General features: G+C 43.6%; 1 protein-coding gene across 1 annotated transcript in view; it reads left to right on the top strand.

Moving 5' to 3' along the window:
* COL26A1 (collagen type XXVI alpha 1 chain) overlaps nucleotides 1–13,536 on the top strand; it is a gene marked incomplete at both ends in the record, with an annotated part of 175,066 nt that overhangs the window by 32,139 nt on the left and 129,391 nt on the right. Inside the window, one exon of the mRNA XM_082008622.1 lies at nucleotides 3,917–4,020. Coding sequence (XP_081864748.1) covers nucleotides 3,917–4,020 — 104 coding nt within the window. The remainder of the gene's footprint in view (nucleotides 1–3,916; nucleotides 4,021–13,536) is intronic.

Below are 13,536 nucleotides of genomic sequence, written 5' to 3'. Positions count from 1 at the left end.
CAGATTTTTCTATAGGGAATTTTAGATTCTTGGTATGTCTGTAAATCAGGCCATGGGTACAAAAAATTAGAGTAACTATCACAAACCTTGTTTTGATCCTCTTTTAATGCAGAGGTAGCACTTCTATTTATAAGATGGATTGTCCATGTTCAAAAGACAATGCGCCAGTTAATGTACAGGGTTGGGCCCACTCGGTTGATATGTGACTTCATTGCCGTGAGAGTAGTAGGTAAAAGAAAGCTTGTTTTCCAGATTCTTTGCTAGTCAAAAAGGCAAGTTCATTCCTCTTGTTATCCTAAAACCTACCAGTAAGCGATGTTGAAACTTTCAACCTGAAACTTTAATAAAAATGAATAGAAGCCTCTGAAGGTCACCAAGGTCTCCTCAGGCATAAACTGCAGTTGCTGAATGAATCACACTAACAAAACCATCTCTTGTGATGTGGAAATGAGTTTCACGCCTTCCCTCTCATGTGGTCTTCATGTACAAACAGCTTTGTTTGTAAGTGTCAAAGGGCAGGGGAAATCCGTAAAGGGGGGAAGGTATTTCCTGTGTGTGACAGGCTGTCTTGCTTGGGTCATGGCAGAGATCACGCCTTTCTCTTTGACCTGATTTTTGAGGCTCTGATCCAAGAATGTGACACGCTTTCCTTTTCTTGTGTCATGCCTGGCTGTTGTGTTCAGTGACACTTCCTTGAGAGCAAGGGGAACATATCCTTGTGTGCTGAGGCATGAGACTTGTTGGCTGCCATCCCTCAATGTGTCCTGACCTCTTCAGTATTTCTAGCTTCATACCCCCAAAACAGTTAATTAGTCATCTTGTGCTCCCTCCCCAAATTACCACTTTCTGCGTGGTCAGAGAGACGTAAGCAAGAGACTCTTGTTTCCCAAATGATGATTGCATGCGGATGGGCTCCTGTAGCTTGTCTGACACTGATCAGGCAGTCTCCAAGGACAGCTGGGTGTTTGACCTGATCTAGTAACAGCAGTGGCCACTAGCTGAGTTTTCTGGGTTCTTCCCGCCATGTTGCCCCACTCCCTGGGACCTTGCTGTGAGACTTGGCAAATGTGTTGGTAAATGATGCGTATCTCTTGCTGTAGGTCCTGGTAGTTTGCTTTTCTGTGAAGTGTTTGAAAGCCGCCTACTGAAGGGGACTGTGTATGCTGAGCCCAGCCTTTGGCTGTCTGGGAAGCACAGAGGTAGAGGTGCAGGTTGTGGCTTACCCTAACCTCTTCTTTTACTGTGGTTTTGCAGATTTCTATGCTAGTGTTTGTGGCTTGGGTGATATCCAAGGGAAAGGCTTTCCTATTCTGCCCCAATCCCTTTTTCTGCCTGTTTTCCATTCTGAGGCTTCTGATCTTTATCAGGTATGTTCTTTTCCTCTCCTTCAATTGCAACATTTCAGGTATCAGACAGTGGTGATGCTTTGCTAAAGGAGTTTTCTTTGTTCCCCTCCTGGAACAGCAGTCAGAAATCTGCATGATACGATGTGATGATATATGTAACAACAGACCTTAATGCCATGTCACATGGTTGAGGAAAAATGATGCTATGAAGAACAGTGTGACTTTAGAGCAAATCGGAGCTAGCAAGCTGGGTCCACTTCGCATGCCTGGCTGCACAATGCTGAACAGAGCTGCAAACGTCAGGAGACTTCCAGGAAATTCAGGGTGGGTGGTAGGCTGTGACAGCTGAGCTCCATGTTTGTCATGCCCTGAGAAGTCCTTGCTCGTTTGAGGATTAAACTATAGCTACTTCCCCGACACAGAACTGCTGCCAAGATTCCAGTCTGGCTTGAGCCACTCTCCACACTTCATAATGAAGTTTGAGAGAGCTTTAACATCTTGGTGTTGGCAGAAACATGGTTTTAAAATCACGGTGTGGTTGGAGACTAGCTGGCTCCGGACACTGGTAACAGGGCTGGAGACTTTCATCTCAAGGTCAAATCCAGCTGTGGTGTTAGTGACAAAGTCATGAACTTCTGACTGATGGTTTGGGGCTTATGTGTGGAAAGATGTCTTGAGTCCAACGCCAGGACTGGGAGTCAGGAGTCTTGGGTTCAGTTCCTGAACTTTGCCAGAGCTGTTCTGAGAGACCCTCAGCAAGACACAAAGTCTTCCTGCGTTAGGTCTCTCAGTGTGAAAGCACTGGAGGTCTACCCACATCAACGTGGTGCCAAGTCCTCAAACTCACTCATGAGTGCAAACTCCTGAATACCATTGGATGCAGAAGTGCAAAGAACTAGGTGGGATGAGCTGGCTCTGTCCAGCCCCTGTTAGACAAGTGCCTGGATCACAGTTGTCAGTATTAGCAGTAACTGGCGTGCCTTTTGGCAGCTCGGAGGGTGAGGACGTAATGTTCTCGAGAGACATCGTTGCTCTCCCATCGCTGGGCGATGCCGTTCCAAGTGCAGGCTGGCCGCATGCTTGAAGCTTGAGTGGCCCTCCTTTTCCAGTGGCTATAGGAGAAGTTGGTTTCTGTGTTTGGCAGCTGGCACAAAGAATCAGCAACAGCTTACTGAGAAATTGGTTTCCTGAAGTCTGTGTTAACCATGACTGAGCTCCTGCCTTCCTTCCAAGACATACATGGGCAGACTCTCCTGGCAAGCCTTTGTTACTGCTCTTCAGAGTAACTACCAATGTCACTGCAGTGCCGTCCTGGGTGTACACCTGTGCCTGCTACCCCTTGGAGAGGTTTCGGATGCAATCCATGCGGTTTCTAGCTCCGTTTTGGCCTTGTGCCCGGGGCAGTGCTGCAGGCAGAGCAGGCTGGGGCAGCGCTCCGTCTCCTGGCGGCTCTCAGCACTGCGGGAGGAGGCTCTTCCCCAGAGTACACCCGGCTGCTCCAGGCTTGTGTCTGCCTGGCCTTGAGAGAGAAGCATAAAGCTGCAGCCTGCAACACTGTAATCCCAAAGCTTCAGCCTCTCCCTGTGCGTGCCAAATTCCTTTGGCTGTTAAATAAGGGTAGGAATTTCGAGGAGAGCTTGTAGAGTATGACTTCTGTGTTTGCTTTTCAGCTTCATGAATAGCAGCAGTGACTTGTCTGGCTGTCCGCTGGGAAAATTCTGATTTGCCAGGTTTGAAGGGCTGCTGTTTTAAAAGGAAAAACTGGCACTTATGCAACTGTCTGTTTTGTGTTGACGTCTGAATGACTGGTGCCTTGCACAGGTCTGCTTGCGTCTGCAGGTAACCCTCTAGTTTCCACTGGGGCATGGCAGTACTCGTGCTTGAATTGGGGACCCTGGGGGTGCTGTGTACTGTACACAGAGCTAACAAACGCGTCCTGCAGAACCTCAGCTGTGGTGAGGAAGAGCGTTAACCCTATTTCAGATGGGGAAAACTGAGGTACAGGTCAGCTGGCTGGAAAAAGGCTCTGTGGAGATCACTGGTGTAGTGTTGTGTCATGATGAACTTTGTCACACTGATGTGTTGATACACCCCAGATCTGAGTGGTAGGGGTGGGAGAGGGGAAGACACCTGAGATATTTATGCCGTTTTTGCAAAGTTCTGGAAACTCTGTTGGTACTGAGTGAGGAAAGGCTAATGCCAGCCTTTGTTTGATGTCAGAGAAATCCACACGGAGCTAGAATGAGGAAGACAACAGTCATCACCTCTGCTACTTGTAACAACCTGGTAGCAATGAGATCTCCACAAAGCAGACTGATGTTATTTGGGGAAGATGTATAGGAAAGAGCCTGAAGAGTATGAGGGCTTAAGGAGAAAAATAAGGGTTGTTGAATAGGATCTGCACTGTGGTAAACCCTTGCTCTGTTAACTTTGTCTGTCTCCTTTTTCTGCAGCTGGGGGTGGCTGGGTGCTCTGGGGATAGCACGTCCTCCTGCCTGGATCTGTGAATTAGTAGCAATGCTGCCCTTGAGTAAGTTAAGTGCATTCCACTGACTTCTTGTTTGTGTTAGTTACAGGACTCTCATCAGGCCCACGTACAAAATGTCCTATCGAACTGTGACCACGCTGGAGTGGAGGTGCTGCCCTGGCTTCACGGGGAGCAACTGTGAAGAGGGTAAGTTATACAGCAATACATCTGCCCTTACAGAGCAGCAAGGGGATGTGTGGATGAACTGGCTGGGTTGAGTTGGATATTGTTCCTTAATTTGCTCTATGCCTCTCAAACACAGGAACAAATCACCTATTCTCTTAACTCCCTATCATTATCTGAATGCTCACACACAAGCTCCGAAAGGTGGTCTTGCAAAATAGACCATAGTGAATGCCTGCAAAGAAGCCTGAACAAGGAGGGTGAAAGAAATGAAGAAGTGGGTACTCGGGGATGACCTGTTTATAGATGTGCTCATGCTTGGTGTCCTCATTGCACAGTCCTTCAGAAAATGTGCTTTCTCCATGTCAGTGTGTTCTCTTCTCCACATCCCGTGGTCATCACCTACAGCAACTGATGGTGATGAAAGCTGGTCCCTGGATGGGTGCTTTCCAAGAGTTATGCCTGCAAGTTCTGGACATAAATAATATCTGTGTTCCCAGAGAGCTTTGAATTAAATAAGGCAACTTTTGGTTCCCCTTTCTAGCCCCGCCCCAGCTTATTGGTGCAACGTTCAAGTTGCATAGTGCATGTGAAAACCCAGTTCTGGGTTTGGCATCTGATCTTTCACACAGAGGAAAACACAGGGCTCTTTCCAGAGCTGGAAGAAAAGAAAGTCTCTTCCCTTTCTCATCATGATGGACAAAAAAGGGCATGTTTTGCATTTTCCTTCCTGATGTTTTCTGCTTTACCTGTTGATTCTGGGGCTTTGAAACAAGTCCTGCTTCTCTATCCAAGTTTTGGGTTTAGGCACTAAGGCATCTGCTGAATCTGTCATGAGTGTTTGTGGCTCGTGAAAGGGAGAGAAATTAAGCCTTGAGTTTTCTGTTCATTTGCATCAGGTCAAATGGCGCTGCTGGCTGGTGAAGGGTCATCGGGGATGTCCAACATCCTAAGACTCTGTTTATAGCTGTGCCTTGTTTTCTTTGTGCTGCGATATCTTGGTCCTAATCACACAATTCAGGCAAATCTCAAACTAGGAAGTTGTCTCGTTACAGTCACAAAGAATGATGGGTGCAGACCAGCAGCTCCCTTCAGGCTGCTGAGGAAACAATAGCTTCCCAGAAGCTCAAGAAAAGTCTTAAAAAGTGACAAAGCTACCCTAAATTGCAGTCTGCAGGAGAGAGCTTTGCGTTTTAGCATGCTGCTAAAAGTGAACCTGGGAAACAGAAGCTGCTGTGTGCAGCTTGTATTTTTACCTGTCACTGCAGGGGAGAGGGATGCTAAGGATTGTGGCAGAACTGTTATTTCCAAAGTAGCTGTGGCTCAGCCTGGGTGAGGATCTGACCGGGGACCTGAGAAGCCTGTGTGTGCAGCCCATTCGTGCCTGTAGGTTTGGACAGGTGTGAGTAATTACAGCTTAGTGGTGCTGCTGGTGTAAAGGAGAGAATCCAGTTCCCTCCCGCAGTGCCAGATCTGTCTCAGTAGAGTTCAGTGGAAATAAAAAGCCAACATAAGCTTGTTTGAGAAAGTCAGCAGCGATCTCACAGGAGCAGGTCTGTGGAACGAGGTGACAATTTTATGCAGTCAGTTTTCAAGGTGGAACTGTTCTTTTGGGCTTGGATACGGTCTGTGGAGTGTGAGCAGAAAGCCAGTAGCAAGCCCTCACTTTCATATATGAGATTCTTTTTACCTTTTTTTTTTTCTTCACTAAAACATCTGGTGCTACCAACAGTCCCATATCCTTAAAAGAAGAGGGAGGGTGGGGGGGAAGACCCCTTTCTAGTACAGCAGGGTTGTGCCCCTTAATTTCTAGCAGCAATATTGACCCTAGTGGTATGCACAGCACCTCAAGCTGTCCAGAGTCATCAATTTTAAAACTGAAATATTTACTTGCTCCTTATGTTAATCCTTAATGTTAGTATCACTTGGAATTGTAAGTAAGAGTTCTTCTAGGGCTTTTTGGCAACCTGAGATAAAGCCCTTTGTACTCTTTCCTTTCCGCACTCTCTTCTACTACAAATTCTGTTCCTCTGAGAGGGTAGGATGCTTGCATCTGCATGGGTCCTTCCTGGAAAGAGCAGACAAAACAGAAAACTAAACTGAAACAAAACAAAAACAGAGCAATTATGAAGCCACAGCGAATTAGCAGGGTAGAACCTCAAAATGCTTTCATCTTTTTTTTGGTATTAGTTAGAGTTCACCTCAATATTTCATTTCATTTGTATGTGCAGCTGGTGCTTTTGAAGTTGATGTGAGGTAGGTATGATTGAAGGCAGATTGGACCTGCCCTATTTTGAGCTTGCCTCTTTGCTGTGTTGCTCTAATTCTCTGATAGTCACTATTGTTCTCCACTGTCAGCAGAATGGCAACTGCAGTGGTTCTGAGCTTCCACTTCAAGATGTCTCCTGTTTCTGGAGACTGACGGAAAAAGTTTTCTTTCCCAGTGGGCCCTGGGATGGTAAGGTTGCGTTTTCCTGAGCAGGAAAGACTAAGCCAGGAGATAATGGATTGATCAAGCACAGAGCAATTTTGGGAGTTGTGTGTGCATGGGCATGGCTGCGAGGATCCCCTCTTCAGACTGATGATGCTTTTTGCATTTTGAGGCTTGTGAGATCTTATCCATTGATTCCTTCTTTAACCCCCAGTCAGCAGGGTTGATACGTGCTCCTTTTCTGCGCTGTTCTGGACTGTTCTGGAACAGTGTCCTTTGGGGGGGAGCCACTGTAGCCTATCTGGAGGATGGATTATTTTTATTAGCTGTCCTTTTATGAGGCCTTCCTTGTCCTTTTTAAATTAGTTTTATTTCTTTTAGCATTTTATGGGGGAAGATAGGGTGGTGGGAGGGCAAACCAAGGAAACCAAGTCAAAGAACTATTTCTGACATACACACTTTCTTGTTATCTCACAAATGGCAGGTCAACTTTTCTTTTGCAAAGGAAACAGTCCATTGTGGATGTCTAGCCCCAAAGTATGACAGACTCCTGATGAGACTGGCTTGCTGTAACACACCTTCAGTGAGAAAATGCCCCTTCCACAGTAACATACTGCACACTGATAGAGCAAGCTGTTAAATGCAATTTGAGTATTACAAAGCATCTTGACCCTTAGCTAATAAGTTTAGCTTGAGAAAGTAACCACTTAACTGTCACCAGCTGGCAGGCACCTACATTAATGCTGAAGGCTGCACACTGTTTAGATTTAAATTATCTTGAGAATTTAACTCACTTTGTAGCTGATAAAGAGCAACATCATCTGGAGGAAGCCCAGCTTTAAAAGTAGGTGGAGATTTAGCTACTCAGTGGGCTATTAATTTACTGAGGTGGGGATGGCTGCTTCCAATCTGTTTCCTTTTTTTTAAGTTGACACTGCTTGGGACTCTCCCCTCTTCCCTTTATTGCTTTCCCTTCACCCAAAGGTTTGTCAACATTTGAAGGGTTGTGTGGTTTTTGGTGTGTTTTTTTTGTTTGGGTTTTTTGTATTGTTTTGTTTTTTAGAACTGTGACCAGCTAGTTGAGTAGATAGTTAAAAACCACCAGTTGTACCAGGGCTTCCTGAAGGGTTTCTTGCAACTTCCTTGGATGGAGAAAGAGACTTGATGCAAACAAGTCTGGTGAATTTAACTGTCAGTAGATGCTAACTTTTATTTTCCAGTTTCAGGATTTTTTTGTTTTGTTTAAACTGGAGCCCAAGCCTAGGACAGGAAATGAATCCACTGAGCCACCCAGTCTGCTGACTGCTGATATAAAGAACATATGGACAAGAGCAGTGCAGAGGTGAAGTGGTTTAGCTATTGCAATCATGCATCAAGCTGATTGATTTGAATCCAAGATGATGCTGACATTTCAAGACAGCCTTTTTTCTATACGGCTGAAAGTTCAAAGGCAAGTGCAATCTCTTGGGAGAGGAAAAGTGTCCCTAGCAAGTTCAGGGGCTCAGCACTGCCCTAGAGCTCTCCAGCTAGGCAAAGTCTTACTTCACTTCACAAATCTAACATGGATTTCTTTCTTGTTTGTTTGTATTGCTTGAATTTGGGACAGAAGCCAGTATTCTATTTACCCCAGAAGCAGATTGATGGTAGACAGCTTAGCTGTTTGGGCAAGAAGCAGCTCCAAGAGTAACCTCAGCACCTCTAAAGTGATGCCATTGTGATTCCAAGCTTGCTTTTTTTTTTTCTTTCCCTAAGAATACAAGTAGGATAGGAAATTTGAGCAGCCTTGCTCAAGTAATGGCTTAATTTGAGAAATCCGCCCCCTTTCAGTTCTTGGAATATTTTTATCTACTTTTAACAACTATTGTATGCGTCTTGTAATCCTGATATTTTTTTCAAACTTCTTAGATTCCCATGTGTTTACAGTTTTCAAAGTGGCATAAGAAAATGAGGACTTTCCTCTTGGTATGACAGAGTGCAAAAACCCTCTCCTTTTTTACTGTTGGTTCACTAAGTTTCTTGGTCTTAGGAGGAGAGATGCAGAACACTGCCAGGAAAATCTTAAACTAGTAAATGCAATTATGATACAAAATTTGATGAGGCCATGAGAATGAACATCAAAACTAGAGACCTGAAATTTTGAAAGCCCATTAAAGTGCTCTAGAAGGAAGAATATTCAAAGTGGTGTTGATGTGACCTCACTTCTCCAGGTCTTGGTTTGCTCCCCTGTGAACTGTTAAACATAGAACTGTCAATCTATGTGAAAATACAATGTGAAGATTATGGAGTAACATTTCCCATAATATCACAGTAGTTCTCTTCAGGAGTTGAGCTTTTATGAGTTTTCCTTTTGTCAAGCACTTAAGTTCCTTCTTGTTTCTCCCTCTTCATTGTAGCCACCATTTGGAAGCAAGAGTTAAGTCTGTGTATTGCATACAGTGAGTAGCAGAGCTCTTTGCTGCCACTGAGAACTTTTCATGTTGCCCTCAAAAACTGAGAAAATGTAAGAGAAAGCAGTGGGGATCAAGAAAAGCATTGTTGTATCTGTTCCCATTGGTGCTAAATCCTAGTACAGTGATTTTTCTCCCTCTTTGACAGAGTCTAACTCCTGTCATAATCGAAGCAAAAGCTTCCATTTGGACAGTGAAATTCTTCCAGAGGTGGTTATCTTGGTGCTCTCTGGTTAGCAGGGCAGTTCTATGCTGTGAATGTCTTGTAGACTGAGGTACCTTCCTTTCATGTTTGGATCTAGCACAGGTCCTTGCACATATGTAGTTCTCTAGTAGAAACTGGCTCAGTAATTCCTTTAGTGGAATGTGACTTCGCTCTCATTTTGAGACCTTTGTTTCTAAGTTCAACACTTGGTTCCACATAGCAAACTTGCTTCTAAAAATATCTTATCATTCCAAAGTTACTAGATATAAGTGAATTATGTGAATACATGTTATAGACTATTAAGTGCAACCTGAATTTACTAATAATTATCTAGTTAGTAAATTGATTAGTAAGTAGGTAATAAAATGTGGTAACTAACTCTGTAAACCTACCTTCAAAAAGTTTTCATGAAAAAAACCTTAAAACATGTTGATCACCCTTGATGGAATTGCTGAAGCATGAAAGCGGCTGAGTAATGATATTTATGTACCTATAGTACACAGGTGTTGGATAGTATCGACCCTGATATTTTCTTCCATAGCATATGCCTCCTGCTCCTTCATATGTTACACCTCCTTCTGCTTGTGTTTCTGGTGGCCCCTTCAATATAGGGCAGAAGGTCCACCAGAAGTTTCCCAAACTACTCTATGATGTGTCACCCAATTCCTATCCACTCCCATCACCATGCTGACCATTGAGCAACCTCTGGCTTCAGGCGTAACGTGTGTCACCCTTGATCAAATTTTCTGAGGAGTTCCTGGAGTGTGTGGTCACTGTTGGAAGAATATGCAGCCTGCTGAGAGCGCTTTCTGGCATCAGAGCTGAGTGACTACTTGAACAATTTCTAAATGTTCATCATCTCTTTCGATGAGTCAAAAAAAAAAAAGTTTAAAAAAAAAAAAATCCCTGTCAGATTTCCAAAGATTTTGACACTGCATTCCAGCATCTGAGTAGTTTAATTTTTTTTGGACATTTTTAATCTGAACAGGCAGAATTTTATTCAGCACCTAATGTTAAAATATTTGGAGTGCTAAATATCTGCAGATGTTATCTTAACATAATTGGAAAAGCTGTATGCCATATTGTTACATTGTCCCAATTTTTTTTTTAGCTCCCATCAAATTACTCTGGTACATAGAAAATCTTTTTTTATTGTGATAAGCTATTTGTTTGCTTCCCCAAATACATTGGATGCTTTCTGTTTCGCTTAGCTGTGTATTTCTTAAGTCACAAGTGACAGACCCACCTATTTATAGTTAATGGCTTTCCTATTAATTTGCTTTATTTCCAACTGGGAGTGAACATAACCTTACCTTGGGTGGGGCTGACACGGGCCCAGGCTCTGAGGCTCTGTGTGGATCAAAACTGCCCAGATCTTTTCTCGCCATGCTGGCAGGATTCTGCCAATTACTGTCAAAAAGAGACAAGCATGTGGGGCTTCTTTAACAACTTCTGCCTGTCCATGGGTGCTGGTATAATTAATTGATAAGCATGTATTCTGCCGTGTGGTGGGGTGCAGCAGAAGGTTAGAGTTGAGAAGGAAGTCCTGGGTAGCTGACTCGAGCTTCTGAGCTCCTACTGCTGTGGCAAAGCAGGTTCTGCTGTTACACAGAATGAATGACAATGGCAAGGTATGGCTCTTAACGTCTCTGCTAGCGTTACTGCTTCCCAAAGAAGCTCCACCTTCTTCTTCCATGCAACTGTCTTTAGTGTATGAAAACAAGTAGCAATCATGATCCTGGAATTGCTGGAAAGACCAAAAATGGTCAATTACTAGAGTAGATGGTCTATGAAATTAGGATCTTCATTTTTGCCTGTTAGAGTTGGCATGGGTTGGTTCTGCCTTGAAGTTGGGAGTTTCTTGAGGTTCTTTTTATGTGCTTCAGTGACAGAGCAGGTAAGAGCTGATGAGCTGGGCTACACTAGAGGCAACTGTTGTCAAAATTACTGTCAGTCGGTGACTGGTGCTGCCATTGGGAATGCAATTTTAATGGGTTTCATTAAATCCTGTTCGAGTACCTTATAATCCTGTAAAGACCATAGAGTGGCAATCTTGAAGCACTCGGCAAAGCAGATAAACTAGGAAAAGGTCCACAGAAGGAAATTGCTTTCATTAGGGAGTTAGAATGTGCTGATCACGGGAGTAGATGAGCAAAATTCTCAGGACGTTCCTGGTAAGGAGGCCAGCCAAGGGGACACAGTGCTCTCTCCAAACTCTGCTGTGAGCCTGTAAAGAGAGCTTGAGGGGGGGTGGAAAAGGTAGACATTTGATTTCAGTAGTTGGTTACTGAATGGCAAATGCTGCCAATTCATATTTATCTGTGGTGCTTGTTGTTTGGTTTTTTTTATTTCCTTAGCAGGTTCGGACTTCCTGATGAGATCAATTTGATCAGCCAGGAGAACAAAAGTATGGAAATACTGGGTACTGCGTATCTCTCTCTTGACCAAAGAGTCACTGATGGTGAATCTGACAGCCTTTAAGTAGTACTTTCTATTAGATTTGTTTAAGCACTCTCAGACACATCTCTGGTGTTTGATTAGTGAGATATTGAAATCCTTGCACGCATGCAATCTCTTGAATTACTTGGGAATAGAACTTGAGAGGTACAGGATTTGAAAAGCCCATACAGCCTCTCAACAGTGTCGTCTTCCTTTCATAATCCTTTACTACCTCCTTCAACCCTATACTTTTAGCTTGCTACTTTCTCGTGTAGATGTTCCTATCAGAGCTCCTGTCTTCCCCCAAAGTTATCACTTGTTTCCCATTCATCCTCACACTGATGAACCTTTTATTTGCTTGAGGCCATTAGAAGGGAGTTGTTTTTCCCTATGTAACACTTGCATTATTACAGCCTCCGGGATAATAAATCTACATTGTGAACTTCTAAATCTGGGAATTGAAGGGGATTTCAAAAGACAGCTGACCATTTCTTTCTTCCTCTTCCCTGTTCCCCACCTCCCCATGCCCAAATCCTTGAGGGCCATATCCTTCAATGGGTTTGGAGTTCAGGTTCGTTTTCAGCTTTTTGATTTGTTTTGGTTTTTTTGTAATATATTTAGTATTGTCAAATTCCACAAACTGTGACAAAATCTTGCAACAGAAGGATTGTCTAAGAAATATACAGATCACCTTGCTTTCATCAGGTTTAAAAATGCTTCTGATATAGAAGCAATTCTGCGTTTACTGCAGGCAGCTGGAATAACTAGTCCATGCTAAACTAACCCTGATGTGGACAATCATCAGCTCAAAGGGCACTGAATGGACAAGATGGACATGATGTTTTTTCTTTTATTTTGGTAAGCCACAGATTGCAGGATGATCTTTTGTGGAAATCTATCTGCAGAGGCTGTCCTAATATCAGTTGTGCAAAATGTACTCCTGCCCTTTTGGAGAATTCTGGGAAGTGTATAATGATGAGATGGCTAAGGAGGGTGTTCATAACTTCGGGAAATATCCCATGTGGCATGTTTGCTACTTTCACAGGTGGCTGGGTTGTGTGAGAGGCCTGGATCCTTTGATTTCCGGTATCTAAATCTGGAGACATCTTGTGATGGCTGCTAGTTTTTGCCACCTGCCTTCCTAACCTTTGTAGGGTGAATTGATGTTTCTGGTTCATTAAGAATAGAGGAGGGATGACACTGAGGATGCAATTTTGTGTAAACAGACCAGAACATTGCTATATTATTAAGACTCATGTGAAAATAGCCAGAAGGTTGAAGGACTTGGCGAAGCCATCAATTCTGTCCAGGATAAGGACTTTGGACTGATGCAGAGCACACTGGAAAGTTCATGAAGCTGCTGACATGAAGTGTAGTGATGTCCTCCGGAAAAAGGAGGATGTGACACGTTATCCTGTCAATCTTGCAAATGTAGTTAGTACCAAAATCATGGAAAACAGTCTCCTGAAAAACTCTACCCTGTTTCTCTTCTCTATAGAGATTCCTGTTAGAGGTGGTGGAGGAAGGGTGGAGCTGCGTTTATAACAAAAGTTAGCGATTTTTGGACTGCATACCGCACTACCAGTCACATATGGAAGTGCTAAATGAGAGGAATAGTTCCTAATTGGTGTCCACTGTTCATTTTGATGACTTTCAAGTGCATTATAGATAACAATGAAGGAAGAATTAAAACCACCTGCTGAAACTGTATCTGAGCTTCCTTGCTGTTGCAATAACTTATCTAGACTTTTTTTAATCAGGAATAGGAAGTGAGGCTTAGGCTTCTAATATGAAATGCCTACAGTTGGAAGGGGTGGCAATGAAGAGGTGCATCTTTCTTTCACTGAATTTGCAAGGCAACTGCCCATTCAACAAGCTGTTCTGTGTTTAACTTTTGAGCATAACACGAAATTACAGCTCCCTCCCCATTGCTTTTCAACGGCTTAGTTATGAAATGTGTGGACTTAATGGTGCTGTCAAACCATGTTGAATGGGATGGTTCCTTGAGGAAGAACTTG

Source organism: Phaethon aethereus (assembly GCF_964289735.1).
Source record: "Phaethon aethereus genome assembly, chromosome: 19".
Classification (NCBI taxonomy): domain Eukaryota; kingdom Metazoa; phylum Chordata; class Aves; order Phaethontiformes; family Phaethontidae; genus Phaethon; species Phaethon aethereus.
This window is presented reverse-complemented; position numbering and strand designations above follow the sequence as displayed.